At 40.0% G+C, this 22,590-nt stretch overlaps 1 protein-coding gene across 1 annotated transcript in view; it reads right to left on the reverse strand.

Annotated features, from left to right (window-relative positions):
* The window catches only part of Thbs4 (thrombospondin 4), a 47,700-nt gene extending 39,857 nt beyond the window's left edge, over positions 1-7,843 (reverse strand). Inside the window, exons 1-2 of the mRNA XM_004870219.3 lie at positions 7,439-7,843; positions 2,606-2,806 (exon numbers count right to left, since the gene is read on the reverse strand). Coding sequence (XP_004870276.1) covers positions 2,606-2,806; positions 7,439-7,523 — 286 coding nt within the window. The 5' untranslated portion in view covers positions 7,524-7,843. The remainder of the gene's footprint in view (positions 1-2,605; positions 2,807-7,438) is intronic.
* Between the last annotated feature and the right edge of the window lie 14,747 nt (positions 7,844-22,590).

Genomic DNA, 22,590 nt, shown 5'->3' on the forward strand with positions numbered 1-22,590 from the left:
CCATTCATCTTCCTGATAGAGGGAAATATGTGTGTGTGTGTGTGTGTGTGTGTGTGTGTGTGTGTGTAGTCGCTTTCCATTATTATGACAAAATACCAAGATCAACAATTTAAAAGGATGAAAGGTTTATTCTGTTTCATGGTTTCAGAGGTTTCAGTCTGTGGTTTGTTGGCTCCATTGCTTTGGGGTCTGAAGTGAGGCAGAGCATCATGATGGGCAATGTGTGGTGGAACAAAGCTGCTCACCTCATGGAGGCCAGAAAGCGAAAGGAGAAACAGAAAAGGACCAGGGTCCCAATATCCACTTCATATCCCCATGACCTAACTATATCCAAGTAGATCCCAGCTTCTAAGTATTTCACCATCTCCAGTGAGATGCTGGCACAGGCTGGCAACCACATCATCAGCACATGGGCCACGGTGGGGGACACTTGAGATCCAAACCACAAAGGAGGTGCTCACTGACCCTTTCATTTCCCTTGTAATTTCAATCAGTTGACATTTATAGCTGCATCACATAATGGAAGATTCTTCAGGAAAAACATTTAACCAGTCCTTCACTCATTTATCCTCCTGCCTGAATATCTAGTGCTACCCTTGCCTTCCTGGAGTGAATGGGCTGAATCAGTTCAGGGGAAGTTGTTTCATCAAGTTCCCCAGCACCGCAGACTCTCCACAATGGGTTCACACAGACTGGCCAATCTAGAAACAGAGGGTGAGATGCAGTAAGGCTGAAAAGTGAAGTGCAGAGTTGTCACTCTAAAGAGTACCTTCCAGCAAGTAAGTTCAAGAGAACATCTTCCTATGGCATCTGAAATAGTGAGAAGCTGCTGACCATGGGTGGAGAGCACAACTGTTAGCTGGGTTGTTGGGAAAGAAGCAGCCCCTTTGACAGAGGTGAGGCAGAGGGGGCTATCTGACTTGGAGCAGAGAGATAGGCTGTCACCCCAGCAGGCCAGAGGATGGGGCCAAGGGGTCAGGAATGGCTGACAATGTCCCCAGGCTCTATTACCTGACACACTACAGACTCCTGAGAGCCAGGAGCCACAGACTGAGGGAGCAGACTTGGAAATGGGTAAAGGAGGGAAGGAGAGTGCTGGAACTTGACATGTTGTTACCCTATAGTCCTAGCAAAGCTAAGAATTAGGAATTTCTTTCAGCTCCTAAGCCTACAGATCTAAGGGTTCAGTCAAAAGTAAAAACCTGGGCCCGGGGATGTAGCTCAGTGGCACCACACTTGCCTGGCAAGCACAGGGTCCTGAGTTCGATCTCCGGTACCAAAAAACAAAAGTAAAAACCTAAAAGAGACTGTGAAGTAATAGGAAGTCTCTACCTTCTTAGAGCAATCTGAAATAAATATAAAACCGAGGCAGAAGAAATAGCCCTCCCATTTTATTAAATGCATTAGGCAATAGCGTATCTGTCACATTCCTCAGTAAATGGAAGGGTTTTGTTTTGTTTTGTTTTTTGGTGGTTTTGAGACAGGCTCTCACTATGTAGTCCAGGCTTGCCTTGAACTCACAGTGATCCTCTTGCCTCAGCCTCACAAGTGCTGAGATTACAGGTAGGTCCCACCATGCGTGGCTCCTCAGTAAATGAGAATGGGTGTTGTCCCCATAGCACGGGTGGAAAGGAAAAACAGTGACCTTTTTGGGGGGGTGTCATTTCTCAGTGTTTGGAGCAACTCACTGTAGCAACAAAACAGATGACTGCAAAGGGATGAAAAGAGCTGTGGAAAGTGGCATGAAGCAGACAGAGAAGACCTGTTTGTTCTGTTCAGCTGTGAAGGAGCACTTTCTCCCTCGAGGCCAGCGAGGTTCTCACACAGCTGGGAGTTAGGTCTGCTCAGCCACTGGGACCCAAGGGAACATAAGAATAATATGGGTAGACTGTTTATATTCTCCCCATCAAATTCACATACTGAAGTCCTATTCCTCAATCTAATGGTATTTGGAGGTGGAACCATTGGGAGGTCATTGTGAACACCTGTAATTCCAGCACTCCAGGAGGCTGAGGCAGGAGGATGGCAAGTTCCAGCCCAACCTGGACAACTTAGTGCTGAGGGTAAGACCTTCATGATGGGATCCATGCTCTTTTAAGAAGAGACATGAGAGAAATTGGTCTCCCTCTGCTGTGTGAAGAGACAATGAAAAGATGACCATCCAGAAGTCAGCCAGTAGGCCCTTAACAGGAGCCACATCTGCCAGCACTTTGCCCTCAGACTCCCCAGGCTCCAGAACTGTGAGAAATAAATCTCTATTGTGTATACCACCTACTAGGTGGCATTTTGTTATAGCAGCAAGAGCTGAAGGAGAGAGTGACCTCTGATCCTGGGTCTTGTTTCTTCCAGAACCAGACTGAGAATAACATGAAGGCATGGGACAATGTCAAAAGACAACTTGGCCACTAGCAATTCTTCATTCTTTCTCCCAATACTGCCATACCTCCCCTGAGTAAAACAAATGTGCAAAAAGAACATAAAATTGGACATGAAATGAACAACTGGTGAACATAAAGTTGTACAATGGAAACATCATAAGGAATTCCAAAATCCTAGAATAGGAGAAAGGGATCTTTAGGAAAGTCATTTCTACAATTTTGCTTACCTTTGTTTAAGCGTCCCATCACAGTAAATTCAAAATATTTGCTGTTGTCAGTTGAGTAGAGGCCAAAGATGGTGGCTGAGCTTTTAGTCTGCAGCTTGAAAGTGGAGATCATGTACAGCTCGCTCAGGGCGGGGTCTTGCAGGACGGGCAGCAGAGCACCAGGATTCAGCCTCTGACTGGAGGTTGGGAGGAGGTCGAAGACTGTGGAGTGGGGAGAAAGGCATTCAGTAAATAAGGTAAAAATTTAAATGGAAAGATAAACCTTGGGGAAACATGGTTGTGGGGTATTTGAAAATAAGGTACAAAATAATATAGTAAACTAATTTTGTATCACTTTTTACACTGCCAAATTCACCAGCTTTTCCCCCTCATTTTGGCAGTGGCTGGACATTTGAATTAGAATTATAGCAAAATATTCATCACTGGTTATAGCCCTTAAGAAAATACTCAATTTGCAAACTTAAAATTGGATTTGGCTAAACAAGTGGCTCTGAAAATGTCCTCTAGGAAAAACACTGAAGACTTCAAGTACAAGGAGAAAAAGTGAGAGCACTCAGCTTGTTTTTCTCAGGCTCTCCAGCAGTGAATTTCAGCCATGGGGTCCCCTATGTATGTCTAGACCCAACAACATTTTTCTGGTCAATGACAAATGACAGGGAAAGCAGCAGAAAGCATGAAAGTGGTGTTAGACATACAGTTGGCAAGTTGATTAGCTGCTTTTGTGAGACTTGAGTGTTTGTTCCCTTTTTGCCTTTACAATTTCTAATAATTTTTCTGCTTAAAAAATTCTCATTGTCCTGGGCATGATGTTGCACGCCTGTGATCTCAGCTCTTGTAAGGCTGAAGCAGGAGGATTGCTATGAGTTTGAAGCCAGCCTGAGCTGCATAGTGAGTTCAAAGCCAGCCTGAACTACATAGAGAGACCCTGTCTCAAAAAAAAAGAAGAAAGAAAGAAAGAAGGAAGGAAAGAAAGAAAGAAAGAAAGAAAGAAAGAAAGAAAGAGAGAAAGAAAGAAAAATTCCACTGTAGAAACAAGCAAAATGATGTGTTTTCTACTTCTCAACTGCATGCTGCTGGATACAGCTGGTCTACAAACACTAAAATCTGCATGTGTATTTATAAAAGTTGCTTTTGATCAAGCAAGCAGCACTTTTCCCAACAGCTTTATAAGACTTATGAAGGCTAAGACCTATGTGACAACAGAGTCATTTAAAAGGCAAAGGACAGATCTGAACAATACTTACTAGAAGCTACTTAGACTTTCTGTGACTTTGTGAAAATATTGTTTGAACAATTTCATACCCAGTAGGAATCTCAGCAACTAGAATTGTCTTCTGGATACATAATCTGATTACTGAAAGGAGAGTACTGATAATTTATAGAGAACTTTTAAAATCAATAAAATAAGCATCCTTATGGAAAAATGAGGAAAGAACATGAAAAGGCAAGTTGCAGAAAGAATTACAATTGACCAACAGCTATACAAATATACATTCATTGGTTACCTAATGATGAAGCAACCTACTAGAATATTATTTTCACTATCAATCTGAAAAGATACTAATATAATATTCAATTGTTGCTGAGGGTTCAGGGAAATGGACCCTCTTATATACTATGTGGTAAGATTTAAACCAGTATAAACATATTGAATACAATTTAAATAACAATACCAAAGGTCCCAAAAAACACATGCTCTTTAGCCTATCAATTGTACTTATGGCAATTCTAAGGAAATAATGGATAATATGGTAAATGATTTCATTACAAGGATATTTGTCATCAATGGTAAATCTAGAATTTCTGTTTGGGGAGGAGGTAAAATTTTAAGTGCAAGAGATGAGAATCCTGGAGATGTGGTTGGCATAATACCTTGCCATGAAGACATAGACAGTCCTTAGGAAAGAAGAAAGGGCTTGACAGAAGTGAAAGGGATGGTTAGTGTTGTTCAATAAATTATGATTTGCAATATCAAATACTGGAAACAACTTCAGTGTTCTACATTACAAACCTAGGCAGAGTAATTCTGGTCAGAATAGCATCTATTTTAAAATGCAGATAAATACTTACAGACATAAAAAGGTATTCATGATAGAGTAAGTGAAAAGAAAGATGATAAATCTCTGTAACATGATTCCATTTGACGTATTTGCATAGAGATTTGAAATGAAAGACAATATAACAACAGGTTAACATTAAAAGTGACTATCTTTGGATTGCAAAAGTTTTTGCTCTATTTTTGATTATTCAGTTTCTATTTTCAGTGCTTTAAAACGAATAGTATTGCTTTTGTACTAAGTAAAAAATGAATGAAAGAAACAGGAAAACCCTAGTTATTCAAGAACATTCTTTTAAAAGATAATTTGTCTTCAAACTAGATCTATAATGTTTCACATATATGAGAGGACCTTACACAACAATGGATTTAACACTAGACATATTGGAAGCCAGAATATCCATTTGCTCCCTCTAACAGTCCACATTCCCACACCATGAAGACAGCTGTCTACTGTATGTCAAGGGATAAAACGGATTTTTTAATTTCCAGAGAAATGGAAACTTTACATTTTCACCAATGAGGTCAAAGGCAAGATAAGGCAAGGTGTTTAAAAGTTCCATTCAGGAAAAGACACCTTTAGAAAAAGAGATGTGTGATCAAAATGCGAGCTGCATTCAAAACTAAACTCTTGGTACTCTTGATCCTTGCTTTGACTTTGATCAGGTCCATAATTTAACTCAAGCCGAACTTGCTATATTTCAATCAGTGCAGTTTATCTTATCCATTTGCTGCTCTCCCAAGAGGCAAAGTTGGGATTAGTTAGTAATGACTTCAGAGAGCATTTTGAAAAGGAAATGAGACACTACCATTTTCTACTAATGTTATTACATTTTAGTAAAAGTATCAAGATCCAAGCACATGCTCTAGTGCTAGAGGTGAAGTTACTGCTACCAAAGAGCCCAACTATTATGGTATGCAAATTGAATAGATACTAATTTAAGACTAGCAATGCAGCTCAGGGGGAAAAGGATATATGCAAATTATCCAGTTGAGCTGATAGTTGCAGACTAGCTAGATAACTCAATAAAAGACTACCAAAAACTTGACCTAATTAGATCATCTATGCCACCTAAATTAACAAGATAATTTAGGTTGTGTGTCCCAATTTTAAATCTCAATAAAACTGCTAGGTTCTTATTTTTCCATTTTTTCCATTTCTCATCATTTTTTCCTTCCCCTTCTTTCCTTTCCCCTGCCCCTCCTACTACCCCTACCCCTTTGGACCTTTTCTTCCTATTTTACATTATCGATTATTCATTCTCATCATTGGTACATTTTAGGTATACAATATAATGACATTCATCATTGGAAATTTGCACCTTTACATAGTCTCTCTTGGTTCTAATTTTTCACCCTTGCCCAGCCCTCCCTTCAACCCCTCCAGTCCTCCCTATTTACAAAGATTTTGTTCCTATTTTTCCATTTTCTCATATTAATCCCATTCCCTTCTATCCTTTCCCCTAGCCCTCCCACTTCCTTCCCCTTTGCCCCTTTTCTTCCTATTTCACACGACCTATTATACATTATTTAGTCCTTATGATTCATTATGTAAAGGTACAATTCCCAATGAGAAATGTAATTGTGTTGTATACCTACAATGTACCAATAAAAGAATTTAATACAAAAAAAAAATAAAACTGCTAGGTCTAGGCAGCATTATTTGTATCTAAAGCACACCATGCAGTTGTGTATTCAAATATCAGGAATTTCTATAACCTAAAACATTATTCAAACCTGCCAAAGAGCCTCTGCAATAAGAAAACTTTTAAATTGTGCTTTAAAATTTCTTTTCTTACCTCTGAGACTCACAGGACACGATGCATATTACAAACAATGGTATTTAAAATATTTCAACCCAAACCAAGATTAGCAGCACAGTACCCCCCAAATCATGATTCTGATTGCCTCAGCTGGAATCAAAATGATTAATTTGATGAAATGGGAAGTTTCAATGGAGAAGAGTGAGGGGAGTCAGAGAATACACTCTTCATCCTGGCTTCACAAGGAACAACAATTTTAACTTCAAACTGTGTGTCTCTTTCAGTTTTATTTCCCAAATCTATAATAAACCAACCTAGGCATCAAGTTCAGATAGGAAGACCATCACCCGATAGCCAGTCGGAGCTCTAAGGTCTTTTCTTGCTTAAATCATTTCTTCCTTTTAGTCTTCCTAAGAAATTCTGTTTAACTGTGAGTGCTTTCTGCCGGAGCCTATTTTCACCCCATTTCACAGAGGGATGTGAGACTATCTAGGTATCTTCTCAAAATATTTATCAAATGTTTATTTTTTGGGTGAAAAAAGAGCAATTTTGCAGCCCTTCTCACTTATGTCAAGAGTCAAGAGATGAAACTGGCTCCTGAAAGGGCCTTTGCTGTGGTGCCACCCAATGGAATAACGCCAGGCTGGTCTCAGGGAGTGCGGGTCGCAACCCGGTCAATCACCGCTTCCAGCCCAGCCTACCGCGGGGACTTAGGGGGCAAAGGCTGCGTAGAGGGACAAAGCCATGGCGGACAGACCCATCCGGATACCCCTGGGATTGCACCGTGCACCAGCTGCTCCTGAGAGGACCAGGGTCCTGTGACTAGCTTTGAAGCCAACCCCAAGTCTTCGCATAGATGTGCTAATAAATGTTACGCCTCCAACACTGTTGTTCGGGGAAATGGTCACATCACCTCGCTGACTGGGTACTCGGACTTCAGCACCTTCTAGTCTCTGCCCATCACTTCCAATCCCAGTGCACTTTGATTCGGATCGCTGGGGGGCGGGCACTCACCCTGCGGGGCGGCCTGGGACCCCAGCCACGGCTGCAGGGCCAGGTGCATCAGGAGGGCGGCGGCGGCGAGGCGCGGGGCCTGCATGTCTGGGCTCTGCTCCTGCTCCGCGGGGAACGCGCTGCCCGGGGTCCACAGGAGTCTCTGCCGTCCGAAGGGCGCTGCTGCCCGACTGGGCTCTGCGGACGCCGCCCGCGCTTTATGGCCCGGCTGGCCAGGGGCGGGAGGACCGAGGCAGGACGGCCCCTTGGCCCAGATCCCCCTGGCCCAGAGCGTGGGAGGCAGGAAGGCGCGGGCGCAGCCGGGTGGGCGTCGGGGGCTGCGGAGACGGGCGCGGGTGGGGGAACGGTGGCGCCGCCTCCCAGCTGTGCTCCCTCAACCCCTCTCCTCTGGATCTCCGGTTTTCTAAAGAGCCCACCCCCTGGTCAGGCTTCTGGCGCCCCCTTGGCCCCTCTGAGGGGATCTTGAAGTCCAGGAAAGTTCTGTCCCCTCGAGTGGTCCGGAGAGCAACGGGCCTCTCCTATTTCTTCACTCATTTCTTGATTGGTGAATACATTTTTTAAATCAAGTTTTAGTTTGAGAGTGTTAGAGTTTTTAATGAACACAAGGAATCCATCCACCCGTCTCAAGGACACAGCTGTATATAGGATGGCGGGGCTGTGTTACATGAATTTTTCCGCAGTCCAGTTTCCAAACAACCAGGCTGCCCCCTTCTATTCCCTCCCTCCTAAGATTCCATGTGAAACATTAAGGTGTGGAGCTAGACTGGAAAGGGGTGGAAAGAACATAATTAGTGCTCTTCTTAGGCAAGGGTTCCTGAGAATGATGTGGACTAACAGGAAGAAGCAATATGTGAAAAACAGTGGCAATTTTTCCTTCTGTAACAATCTTGACTAATGCAGAGGATCCAGTGGAGTGTTTCTACCCTATCTTTTATAAACAGTGCCATTTCAAAGTTTCAGAAGCTATCTGCCACCAACTGGAAAGTTTAACCAACCTTCTTATGTCAAAGCTATGCTGGATCAGTCCTCACCGAGTATGATTCCATTCGCAGCTGGTGATCTACTGGTGTGAGTTACTTCCGAGCTCTCTTCTGCTTGTGGTTGTGTACAGGAGTATCCAGGCTTCCTTTGATGGCATGGTACACGAACACCGATAGATGGGACGAATCACCGTATATCTACTGATAAGAGAACACTGAGGAGACAAAAGAAGGTTGTGTGTACATGCTTGCTTACAACATGACTGTAACTAATGAGATAGATTAAATGTGGGAGTCTGCAGGTCCCCAAATTGTAGCCCCAGGACTGACCTGGGCTGGAGGGGAATCCAGGTTCCCAAATTAAGTTTCAAGCAGAACAGTTTTGCATTTATATGTTATATACAGTGGGCTTCAGAGTAAGATATTCTTTGAAGAGAGTGTTTGGATATCCAACACTGTTCAGTGGCTCATGGCTGATGGATATTTCTATTCTTTGGGAAGCTTTAAAAAACACAGATTAGGTACCTTCAGGGAACAAGGAAAACCAAATATCAAAAGGAGCAATGAGCATAGTATATAGTGTTGCACCATAGCTTACTTTCACCCTTAAAATAGGACCACTCCCTAAATGAATCGCTGGGGAGGACTGGAAGATGCCTGTGAGTTCTTGTGTGTTCCAGACATCACCTGTTTGCTTTCCCATCAGTTCTCCTCTCCCCTCTGTACCTGCCAGCAGTGTGGATGAAACAGGACATAACAGAATGATGAGGAGGTGGAAGGTAGAACTGAGTGTGTCTTTGTGACTCTTGTAGATCAACCCCACCATGGTTCTAGCCTCTGCTCTATCATCCCTTGTTCCTCTGGCCACTGCCTCACAGTTCCTGTTTGGCTTCTTAGTTCTTCTATCATTTATGTAACCATTTCTCTGCATGGAATTTCTTCTATGACAAATACCTAGAATGGTTTTCTGTTATCTCTATGTATGTAAGTAGAACTAAACTGTAAGTTCTGTGAAGGTAGATACCTTTTTTTAGTCATCTTTGCTAGGAATCCCCAATTCCTAGCATATTACCAGCTCATACATGTGGGTACACAATAAATTTCGGTTGGACTAGATGATCACTAAATGTAATGGAGAAATGAAAGAATCAAATGACTGTCTGGCAGCCTAACAGAACTTACCATTTAGTTTTGCTTCCAGAGAACCTGCATTTTTATACCTCCAGGCTTGGGAAGTTTCAGTAAGCTTTGTCTTCATGTCAAAATCAAAAGGAAATTTGATTATAATAAAATTTATTAAATCAGCTATGAAATCTATGGTCAAGGAGGTGAAAGAGTTCATCAATTTTATTTTTGTGCCATCTCAAGGTATCTGTGGTTGAACTTACACTGAGTTTTATTTTACTTATTTTAATAATATATTGATTTATTTAATTTTTTCCCAATATGAGACTATAAGATTATCTCATTTACTTTTTAATACCAATTCCAACTACAGTGCCCAATACTTAATAGTAACTAGGTCATGAAATTCACTTCCCATCTTTCTTAGTACTGTAAACTTGGATGAGAACTACTGTGATGTTAGTGATCCATGTGTAGGCGTGGTATGTTGAAAAATATGGCTGGCTTGCCCAGAAGAATTTTATGTTTTTTAATTTTTATTTTTATCAGTACATATTTGTGGTACATAATGATTACTTTTGTATGTAACACATCTTAACTCTTTTTTATCCCCTCTTCCCCATTCCCTCCATCTCTTGGTTCCTTTCCTTCCCTTTTGCAAAAAAAAAAAAAAAACAAAACTATCATCCTATTTCTTGTTAACTACGTCTCCAGCCCAGATCTCGCTAAGTCACTAAATTTCCCAGGCTGGACTTCAGCTTGCAATCCTCCTGCCTCAGCCTCCCAAGAGTGCTGAGATTATAGGCTCATGCCACTGCATCCAGCTTCTACTGAAATTCTCAAAGGGAATGAAAATGGGGTATCGTTATTAACATTAAAAGATTGTTAAATGGAATATGGTTTACATTGTACTATCTGATGATATTGATACCACAGCACTGGAAAATGTGGATTCTGAACTCATATTTAGCTTATTGTTAATAACAAAGGAATGTGCTTTATTAAATGACGGAAAGATAGATTTTCTACAAAATACTCATCCCACATAAGGCTCTAGTAAATGAAGCATGGGGATTTTGATTAGTATGCAATTAAAAGTAGAAATTTTTTTCCAAATTTAGGAGATATTTTGCTTTAGCAATTAGGCACTGAAGATTAGGAAAGCAAGAACAGAAGTGTGTAAAGTTATTCATTCTCAATCTCACTAAGGGTCTCAGTAGACTGTATAAAACCTCTTATTAAACTTCTCTAATATACTTTACTAAATAATGTGTTAAACTCCTTAAGAAACAGCCATAAGTGCAATTGTGAAGACATTTATTACAGTTAATAACTATGTCTATTGAACTTGAAGCCTAGAGAGTTTTGACAACTAGCATCTCCTAAATTAGTTCTCTCCTTCATTAAACAATACATTAATCCATTCACATATTAAGACTTGTCATATTTAATAACAACAATTATTTCTGTGCCAGGAAAGCTCAAACTTGATGCCAGATGTCTAAATGTATTTGCTAAGCAAATATGGCTCAGATTACAATTAAATAATAGGATAAAACAAACCTGTAAAATACACTAAAATCTCACTCGTTTGGGAGAAGTTCAGAATTTGGGATAATTTTATTTGCTCTAGGTTAAGAGAAGAGGCTTCCTGGAAGAGCTAGATTTTCATATGGGTCAAAAGAGCAAGGATGTACTCTTCAGGTGACAAAGCTAGGGGAGGATATTGCAAGCAGAGGGAATGCGTGTTATATGCAAGACCATTGAGGGAAATGGTAAAGAGATGCCTGGGTTTCTGATCTGGGCATCTTGGACAGTGGCAATTACCATTGCAAGGGGGTGTGTGATGATTTGGCTTTGCTATGTTGAGTTTAAAACATCTTTAAGATGTCCCCATGGAGCTGTCCATCAGGCATCAAATCATCCCGAGTAAGTAAAGTTTCAAATTTGGTATAATTTGACTTGACCTGAGGTCCCTCTATGGGTTAAAAGGGTATGAAAACAAACAATAGCACTACTTGATATCCTGGGGTTATATTTAACCTAACTGAAAGAATTAACACATGAGAGACTTTGGTAGTTAACCATCAATAGGACTATTGATGCTTCTAATTACAAATGACCCCTAACTAGTTCATGAAGGACTTGTCCTGGATAGCTACTATTTTTTCCAGGTCTAAATTTGAAAATTGTGTGTTTAATTATCCAATCATTAACTGAAGTTGTGTGTTGGATGAAATATTTGCCTTCCATGCATAAAATCTTAAGAGTTTATTTTTTATTAATGCAAATGGTTATCCCACAAATAATTACTCTGGGCTCATTCATTAATTCACTCAACAAATACTGACATACTACAAGAGTCTTCCAGAATATCCCCTTGTAGAATATGTGTTTGGTAATGGGCATACAACACTCCTATTCTCCAGCTCGTGGTCTAATGAGGCAAACAAATGACATAAACACAGTGACAAGGACCATAATGAAGATGTGTTATAAGAAATAAGGAAGTATTGAGGAGAAAGAAGCTTATAGAAGATGTCAAAAAATGTCTGAGATTCTGACCTGAGCAAGTTGGTGGATTACAGCATCATCCGCTGAGATACAAAGGGAACGTGAAGATTTGGTTGGCTTTGCCATATTGAGTTTAAGGCACCTTAGAGATGTCTCAATGGGTATGTCTGTTGGGTTCTTAGTTACATGGGCCTGTAACTTGGGAGAGACGTGAGTAGGTATGGGCATCATTAACTTATAAGAGACAACAAAAGTATGGTACAAATAAGACAGCCTAAGAAGAGTATGAAATGAGAGAAGAGTGCTTAAAGTGGAACACTAAGAAACCAGCAGAAGAAAAGGTGGGCAAGAAAGACTCAGTGGTGTCAGAGAAAATCTATAAATGCCAGTGCTGAAAAGATATGGTGAATCATACCAAATATGATGGAGCAGTCAAGCAAGATATGGACTAAACAGTCTTTTTTGAGGGCCTGGGGTGTAACTCACTGGTAGAGCACACACTTTGCATGAACGAGACCCTGGGTTCCATTCTCTGACTATAAGTGAATGAATGAATGAATAAATACATAATCTCCTTGGATTAATCAACATGAGGTCATTGGTGGCTGTGTTAAGAGCAATCTGATGTAATAGTATGAGTGAAAGAAAGTCAGAGAATCACCATTTGAGGAGTGAGAATGACAGAAGAGGAAGTAAACATTGCAGGGGCAATGGACTCTCTAGAAGCTACCCTGTTCAGTGGAAGTAAAGGAAGTACAGGATAGTAATTCTTTGGGAGCTATATGAACATTTTTTTTTTTTTGGTACTGGGGATCGAACTCAGGTCCTTGTGCTTGTGCAGGAGGCGACGAAACCACTGAGCTAAATCCCCAGACCAGTATGAACATATTTTGATGTGGTTTCAATAGAACTTCTCAAGAGTGAGAATTGGTATGTGATTTTTCCTAATCAAAGGGCACTAAAAGTATAATTAACATCATTTGGTGGCCTACGAAATTTGACAATTTATCTTTTCTTATAATGGTTTTTCAATTCATGGTGCATATCACTCCCCCAACAACATAAGCATCACAAGAATAAAGGCTGTCTTTGTAACTGTTGGCAACAATTCCCCTCCTGGGGGCTTATTACTCTTATAACATGAAGTCAAGAGAGAGACAGACAGAGACAGAAAGAGAAAGAAGGAGAGAAAGAGAGATTGGAATTTTCAGGTTGCTTCAGAAAAGTAACAATGTTATACCTCTGGATCAGCTATTGAACTTTCTTCATGGTTGCAAGGAGCTGCTGCCACTCCAAACTTCTTACCTTTACATGACACCATACAAGAGCAGGAAGTAAGGAGAGGATGAGGCTTCTGCTCTTGTAGCTCTCTTTTACTCTCTTTTTTTTTTACCAGAGGAGAAAATCTTTCCCAAAACATTCCAACGACTTTACCTCAAGTTTTATCATCCAGTAGTGGGTCATAGACATACTCGTGTCTTCTCTGTCAGGAACCATGGAGAAGTGATGGTCTACTTTCAGCCTCTAGTATGGGAGGTGGATTCTGTGGGGAGGGGAAAGGAAAATGGATTAATGACTGGGTTAACATGGTCAGCAAGTCTTTGTGTCACAGACTTTGTTAGTGCCCATTGTAGCGCTGGCTGTTTACAGGTGGTCCTTATTCTCTGATGAGGTTTATAGTGAATAGAACAAACATGTGGGATTTGACAGAAGGGATGAATAGGTAAACCAGAATGGCAGTAAGGACATGGGGGGAAATGAAAGAGAGAAGTAGATAGGTAGAAAGAAAATAACTTCATTTTTAATTAGTTTAATGTCATGCATACTCTTAATATAGAAAAATTTCTGGACCAGGGATTGGCAAACTGACCTGCAAGCCAAATCTGGTCCCACTGTCTGTTTCTCTAGGGTGTGTGAATAGTTTTTTAGTTTTAAATGGCTGGGATAAAAATTTAAAAATAGTATTTCTGACATGCAAAAATTATGTAAAATTCAAATTTCAAGTTCTGTAAATAAAGTTTTATTGGAACATAGCCACACTCATTTATCTATAGCTACTTTTGTGGTACAATGGCAAAGTTGAGTGGTTGTCACCTAATTCATATGGCCTATAAAAAGCCTAACAGATTTACTCTCTGGCCCTATATAGAAAGAGTTCCTGACCACACATTTTCCAGCCAATCTTTGCCTATTGATGTTAAATTAAATTATTAAAGGAAAGACTGGGGGGGGGACAAAATTACAGGACTGCTTCTCCCACTTTATTCCATTCCTTTCTTATCTTCCACTCAGACCTATGAGATGATGCTGAGAGCATTAAATCTCCATCTTGCCTCTACATAAAAGCTGCTGTTCCTCTTTTTCCTCTCCCTAAGTACAAGACTTTTCCAGTGGTAGTGATGTGGATCAGCTTCATATCAATCTAAGAGAAGAAGGAGAGAACTGGCCACTGATGTGAAAAAATCTATCTGATGAAAATGTGTCTCCTTTTATGGATGTAAAAGAATGTGAACTGTAAGCATAGTTTATTGTTTCATATAGGCATTTAATTTCTTTGATATGTAGCATAATTTCATCATACATGTTGTTTAAAAATGAATTTCTGGCATATGATACTCAAAAAGAGATTTTCTTATGGAGTTCTACCATGATCCTTGACAAAAATAGTTCTGAGTATGAATATAATTATCAGTGACACTGATTCTTTTGACTATGGTATTTAAAATTGACCAGGGATAAAGGAAAATAGATGCGGCAAATCCAATACATCCGAAAAACAAGGAGTGAGAAAGTGGTGCCAAGAGTAGGGAAGAGGGCATGCAGAAAGACCTGAGAAGGTAAGACGAGGGGTAGCAAAGGACCACTGAAGACAAATTTCCCTTAAAACCCCTGTTGGGAGGCGTATTCCTGAGTGAGCCCCACGCCCACAGTCATGTCATGCCTTCCTCTTTCATTACTTTCCCACCCTCTACACACACCAAACTCATTTCCTGGTGCTCTGCGATACAGTAAGGTGTTCCATCCATTGCAGCTTTCTGAAGTTACCTGCAAGGTCACAGCTTTGGTGCTGGTATTCTGAGGTCTACTTCTGCTCTTATCTTGGTCACAGCACCAATCTTTCAATACTGTCTGGATATATGATGGTCAAGCAGCTAAAATCAGAGACCTGCAGACTTGCCTTAGCATACACACTTCATCAGGGATTTCCTGTAAAATGATGACTACCTTTTGTCACCTTCTTTTGCACAACACAATTTATTTATGCATATATACTTGTACTCATATTTATACATTTGTGCATGCATGAGTACACACACAATATCTTTTTCTCTCTTTTCCGTATGAATGTGCAGTAAGCTTTTACCTCTTAGTACTCCACATCATAATACCAACCAACTTTAAATATCTCATTCAGATAGGGAGCCCTGTCTTATATTTGATCTCATTTAGTCATCATAATAATGACATGAAATATAGATAGAACAGTTATCACTGGCACTGGAGGGGATAGGAAATTAAAGGTCAGCGCTGTTGAATCACCTTTCAAAGGAAATGCCAGCCTGCCACCCCCAGACCTTGCCCTTTGTCTCTGCAGCCCTGCAGGGGTTAGGGGATGTGTGGTCAGTATGTAAAACCCTGCTACTGGGTCAACTAAGTGAACTGAAGCTAGAAGAACAAATTTGAGAAAGTATTTTTTTCATGATCTAGCCTATCTTTGTATATTTTTGGCACAGAATATAGAAATATAAAGTTATAATAATTTTAATAGATAAGCCTTATAGAGTAGGGCAAAAGATTGGTTTGATAGACCATCATTTGCACCGTAACAACTGTATTTTCAACTGGGTAGTTCAAAGGTAAACATGTTGGATTTATGCCTTAGAGCCATTTTTTTTTTTTTAGTGATGTGGAAAGGAAATGTTTTCAAAACTTGCTTGTTATCCCTGCTATTTTAATCTCTGCAGGAATGGGAAAAAATAATTGGGATTGAACTTCCATATAAGATGTACCAAAACTTCTGTTTCTAGAAGGATAATGGGAGGAGATGGCCTGAGTGATCCTTTTTGTAAAAACAACCCAAAATTTGGGATTGAAAATATTTTTGAAATTAGATGAATTATTGAGCTGGCAAGAAATTAAGAAAGCAAGAAACCCTAGGCCAAACATGAAGTGGAAGCACAAACCTTGTGATGTAAGTGAACACTGGAGCCAGCTTTTCTCCTGAAGGTATCTGGTAAAACCTGGGACCGGAAGCTTCTGTTTTATCAGCATCAGGAGCTGAAGGAATTTTTTAAAAACCCAAGAGTCTTATGGAAAACCTCTCATGTAAAGCAGAGACCTCAAAGAGTCACTCTCTCAAGTTAAAGGTATATTAGAAGAAAAGTTTCTGTTAGGAAGGAAAAAGCCAGGAAACGTGCCTGTCTTGGCTGTGGTGAAGTATTTGCTTATTTGTTTTTGCACTGTTCCACAAAATTTAAATATTTCAAAACATCTTGAGCATATCCAACACTGCAGCAAATTTGAAAGAAAAGCACAAAGAACAGTTCTCCTAGAGTCACCAATTTCTCTCCCATACCTACCCTCTACCCACGGCTATAGCTGTACTGTTATAGCTATGCCTGTGTCTGTGTGTATATGTTTATGTGTTGACACACAGATAAATATACTTTTGTTTGTTTGAAAGTAAGTTACAAGCACAGGAAACTTTACCCTTAAATACTCAAACGGATATTTCATAAAAAATACATTTGTCATAATAAAGACATTTCTTATATAATCAAAATATTATCTTATCTAGGAAAAGTAAAAATTCAAATTTTTCTGTCTCCCCAAGAAATCCAGACATAACTGCCTTGCATTTGATTATTTATTCTTCTATCTCTTAATTTAGAAGACTGTCTTCGTGTGTGTGTATGTGTGTGTGTGTGTGTGTGTGTGTGTGAGAGAGAGAGAGAGAGAGAGAAAGAGAGAGAGAATGACTTTTCTGAAGAATTTAAGGCATGTAGACTGTCTGTGCTCTGACCCATATTCTAGATTTGACCAAATGTTTCTACTGATTAGATTCAGGTTATTTTTGTCAAGATGCTTTATACATGTGGGTGTTTTTTATAGTTTGTAGACCCAGATTCATATTGCTGTATGGTGTGAAAAAATATGAAATAACTGCATGAGACTTTGGGGGGCCATCTAGATACAAGCCATAACAAGAGCCACCTCAGTTCATGCCATGATGTTCACACAACTGTGGAACCGCCAAACGTCACAGCTGCCAGGCTGTATCCCCAGCAAAATTCTAATTTGAAAATGGAATGTCTATAAATAGAAAATAAAAATTAAAACCATATACTAGTTAAACAGAAGATTGAATAAAATTAAGAGATATATAATAAAGCATAAGATAAATCTGAAGAAATTATATAGCATACACCATAGAGAAATGAGAGCGGAGTATGAGAAACTAAGAAAAAAGGAAAATAAAGCGAGAAAGTCCTTATGTCTAGTTGGAGTTGGAGGAGATAGGAGGAGGAGCCAAAAAGAGACAATATTCAAAGGGAAAATGGCAGAGAACTTATCGGAATAGTTGAAAAACAACAAAGGACAGAGTTCAAACAAATCTCAAGCTAGACAAATGGAAAAGAAATAACTTCCACAGATAGTGGAAGTTGAGAACACCAACATCAATGAGAGGCTCTAAAAACACCTAATAACCAAAGAGAAATCACTTCAAAGGGGTCCAAATAGAAAGTCTGAAATCCAAGAAGTGGTGAGCAAAGATATTTGCAAATAAATAAGTTCAAATATTTACCATCTAAACTAATAATTATTTTTAATTTGTGAAATTAGAAAGCAATATAGAACTGAAGTGCTCAAACAAGCATATAAAAGCAGGGAAGCAATTTATATAGCTTTATGGCCTTCTTGTATTTTTTCAGGAGCAAGTAAAATGCCAAACTTAAATTTCATTAAATATTAAAATACTTAGGTTAACCTCACAAGACTAAACAAATGATGTAGTATTCAGAAACAGAAGGGAGAAACTGAACAAAGAAAAAGAATCCTTTAAAGAAATAGAAAGTGTTGTTTGATTGCATGTTGTCACACCACATTGGGGGTTGTGTCACTCTGTCATTCAGTTTTATATAAAGATATCATAAAACATTTCTGTCAGTTCTGGGTGCAAAAAGTTTTTTTCATTTTGGGAGACTTTCCTTTTGAGTAAATAGGTAATCTTGTGTCTATTATATTTTCATTTTTGCTTTTGCCACCAGGAAGCCCAATCCAAAAACTGGCCTCCACTTCAACCTTCCATTTGGAACTAGTTCCCGTATCTCTTTCTAATGCCCCTCTCTCCTTCAGCATCTAACATCTATTTTTGTTTTTCCTGATTGGTTTTTTTTTTTTTTTTGGTTGCTCTTGTTATGTGTCTTAAATGCACTGCAGAACAAAATAGGTAAGAATAAATAAATGTATAATTGAATGGATCAATGCATAAATGTAAAGTGATTAAGGCAAACAGAAGATTGAAATGTAGGAATTAGCAACTATTTCCTTTGCTCTTTTGTCTCTCCATCAATGTGAGCACAGAGGGTGCATCAATCGACCCACTTTGAATCTGTTTCTCCAGTGCTGGAATTCTAAGCCATTTGTCTATGCTTGAGGTTTATAATAGCTGTTAATGGTGCAAACCACTGACAATGCAAGCACAATCTAACCTGAGTACAGTAACACAAGCCTCTAATCCCAGCTACTTGGAACAACGAGGCAGATGGATCACAAATTTGAGGCCAGACTGGACAACTTAGTGACTTAGCATCTCTCTCTCCCTCTCTCTCTCTCTCTCTCTCTCTCTCTCTCTCTCTATATATATATATTTTTTTTTTTTTTTTTTTTCTTTGAGAGGGTCTTGTTGAGTCTTGCCCAGTCTGCAAACATAACTCAATGCTCCCTGGGTTCAATCACCAGTATTGTTAAAAGAAGGAGAAGGAGAAGGAGAGAGAAAGAGAGGAGGAGGAGGAGGAGGAGGAGGAGGAGAAAACTATTCTGAAAAAGAGTAACAAAAACTTACTACACTGCCAACACTTTTAAGGCTACTAGTAATTTTAAATATCCTAATATATATTTATTCTTTGTTCATCATTTATGAACAGTTTATTCTCCTAAATAAAAATTGTAATTGTTAAGGAACCTGCCCTCCTTTGACATAATGAAACAGTTGAATTTGCTATGAGATTTCATCTCACTTGATTCAATTTATAAAAATAATATCTAAAAATAATATCTTCCTTGGCGCAATCCCACTCAAAAAATCAATGGAGACATTCAAAGGAACATAAAAATAAAAATGAGGTTAAATTAAACAAAATGACATTTAAAGACTACAGTGCAGGTGTTTTATGGGGAGAAGGCAGCAATGGAGTAATTCCAAGAATTAGGCTATGAAGGAAATACCCCTTTGCCAGCTAAGCACACAAAATGAGCCAAAACAGTATGTGACTACATCTTATGGACACATACACTTGACTTTAATCCCTGATTAAAAACATTGATGTATTTAAGACTGTGTCGATCCAAAAGGGACTCAATCAGGCATGAGGTTTACAAATGAGTGGCAGGGGAAGAGACAGTGAGGCCAAGTTTGGCAGTGGACATGTGAGAATTGTCCAGGGAAGGTTGTTCGGGCCCCCACCACAGCCCTTCTGGTCTGAACGACAGGACCACATGGTAAAAATGGATGCATCTGATAATTATAGGCCAACCCCTTACAACATACCTTTTGTTTCTTGAAAAGTAGCTTTCTGTTAAACTGGTCTCCTTGCCATTTGTCTAAGAATGTACTTCCCTGGTTGATGCTTATGTCCACCTTGTAAAACAGTCCTTGCCTTTTAGTAACAACAGTGATACTCTGCTTCTTTAGCTTCCCTCAAGCACTGGCAAGAAAAGACTTTCTGCTCTCCAGAACTGAAGCCCTGACTCTGGTCTCTGGTGATTTTACCTTGGAAAGAAGCACTTCCCTTGGGACCCAGACTTCCAGTCTTCCTGTGACAACTGACCTCTTCAGAGTCCTTCTCCACAAGCATTGACAACCAGCAATTATTTTACTAATGATTAAGATGGTGTTGTCCTGGTGAAACATATTATTATCAGAATATTCCTTATCAAAAGGGGGAATGTTCCAGAAGGCATAGGGATGGGCTCCAGAATATGGGTTCTCCCCACCTATTACATGTCCTAAGACCACTGGCTACCTCGCCCCCCACACAGGTGAGTCATCTTTCAACCCCAGGGACCATAGCCCTTTATAGAAGGTCTCCTATTGTGACCAGCTGAGCAAGTTCCAGAAGGGCATAGTCTTCTCATGTTGGCCAAACCTGATATCTGGATCACTTAGCAGAAGTCTGTACCTGACATAGTCAACTCCTACTTAGCTCCTGCTGCCACCAACTCAGTACTAAAGAAACCAAAACTTTCCTCATCTCCTATTTAGATTTTTATTTTAATGCCAAAAGGCAAAGTTTGATATGGTAACACCTTTTTCCTTACTGCATTTCTTTTCTAAATTTGGATAATGTTCTAAGGTTGAGTTCTGCATGTTAATTATTTCAAAAATGGAAAGTTTCTACTAAATGATTACCAGAATGCTAAATTTCAAGTCTGTAAGAGTTGCTACATTTCAACTGGGAGGTAACATTAGGGAGACCTTGATTCTACCTCAATCTGATAGTAATGAAATAAAATCATTATACAAAAGGCATCAGTATTAACTTGATTCTCCAGGCTCCTGGTCTAGTGCCCTATCTTACTTACTTTTCTCACTGCTTAGAAAAAAATACCCAACACTTAAAATTAAAGGAAGAAAGACTTATTTTGGCTCACAGTTTGTAGAGGTTTCAGTCCATAGTTGGCTGGCTCCAAGGTAGGGTGGCATGGTAGAGGGACAATGCAGAGGAGAAAAAACAGTTCATGGCATGGAAGTTGGAAGGCAGGAGGCAGCAAAGGCAGTGAGCAGCAAGCAAGGAGGCAGCACCACAAACCTGCCTTCTTTCTTTCCCTTTATATCCATCCAGGCTATATGCCCTCAAGGCAAGTAACACTCACATCCGAGGTGGACCTTCCCATTATCCACACCCAGAATTATGCCAAACCAATCAGCGGACTAATCTAGTAACCACATACACTTAATCCCAGCATCACACACTCTAGATCTAGCCACCTCTGAAAAGCCTCACCTATGACCCCATGAAGCTTTGCAGGGACATCTAGACCCAAGCCATAACATGCTCCTTCCTTCTACTTCCTCACTGATGTACAGTGTAAGAAATGAAGCTTTTTGTTTTCTTCTCATGACCCCAGGTAATAGGCATGGACTCTACAGCTCCCTGGATATTTTCCTCACTTCGGCCGGATTCAACATCTTCTCTATATTCTTCACTTCCAAAATGCCTGTACCTTGGACAGTAACCTTGTGAGGTTTCAGATAATATCTTCCACTCTTTCCCCAACCACGGGGCAACACCACATCCTTGGTCTTTTTGGTTTTTTTGGTACCAGGGATCAAACTCGGGTCCTTGCACTTGCGCAGCAGGCGGCGAAACCACTGAGATAAATCCCCTGCCCACATCCTTGGTCTTGAGCAGCCCTTTTGGTGGGTCTCAGAGATCCTTGAACTCTCTAACTCTCATCAGCCTGATACTGTGGATATTTCCAAGGGTCCTGCTATACCAACACAGCATCATTCTGCTGCTTCTGAAAATAGCTCCTTTCACAATTTACTTACAGTCCCACATCTCTATAGGACTCAGTCATTAGTTGTAGGGAAGCTGGAAAGGAGTACAAAGCTAATATCTAGTCTCTGGGCTACATCTGAAATGTATCTTTCTGAGGTTTTGTTACTGGATCAAGTTGACTTCTTTCTTCTTACCTTAGGATCAGTTTCCTCCAAGGAAGCTATTTTGGGGTAATGATTACAATAGCAGCCATTTCTCAGTGCATACTGCATTCTAGGCCTGAGCCAAGATTAATTTTACATTGTTTAATTCTCATAACAGCCCTGTGAAGCAGATACTGATATTATGTCCCTGTTTTACAAATGAGATGATGGCTTAGAGAGGATAGACGCCTATTTCATGCCACATAGCTGATGAGTGGTGAGCTAGGATTTAACCTCAGATCTGTGAAAGTTGGAGCCTGCTTCCCTAGCCTACACTATACTGCCTGGTTCAAATGGACTTGGAGTGGGCCATCAGCAACAGCTATCACATGTGTGGGTCTGCTGCTAAATCCCAGAGGTGGGCTTGGATAAAGCTCAAAGTAGGGCCCTTTATGGAGATATTACTTTATTCTTAAAATACAAGAATGCAGAAACTGGCAAGACTCCTCTGAATTAAAAATTCAACACTTAGGGGAAGGACAATTGAGGATCCACAGGGGCCTACCCAGGTGCAGCTAGGAAGTCAGCCATGTTTCAGCACTGTGTCTGTGAGAGGACAGGGACAGAGATAGACGGGCAGAGAAAGAGAAGATAGGAAAGAAGGA

The sequence above is a fragment of the Heterocephalus glaber genome, unplaced genomic scaffold (genome assembly GCF_053883595.1).
Source record: "Heterocephalus glaber isolate CG9 unplaced genomic scaffold, H.glaber_assembly_v1.0 deba00001757, whole genome shotgun sequence".
In the NCBI taxonomy this organism is placed as follows: Eukaryota; Metazoa; Chordata; class Mammalia; order Rodentia; family Bathyergidae; genus Heterocephalus; species Heterocephalus glaber.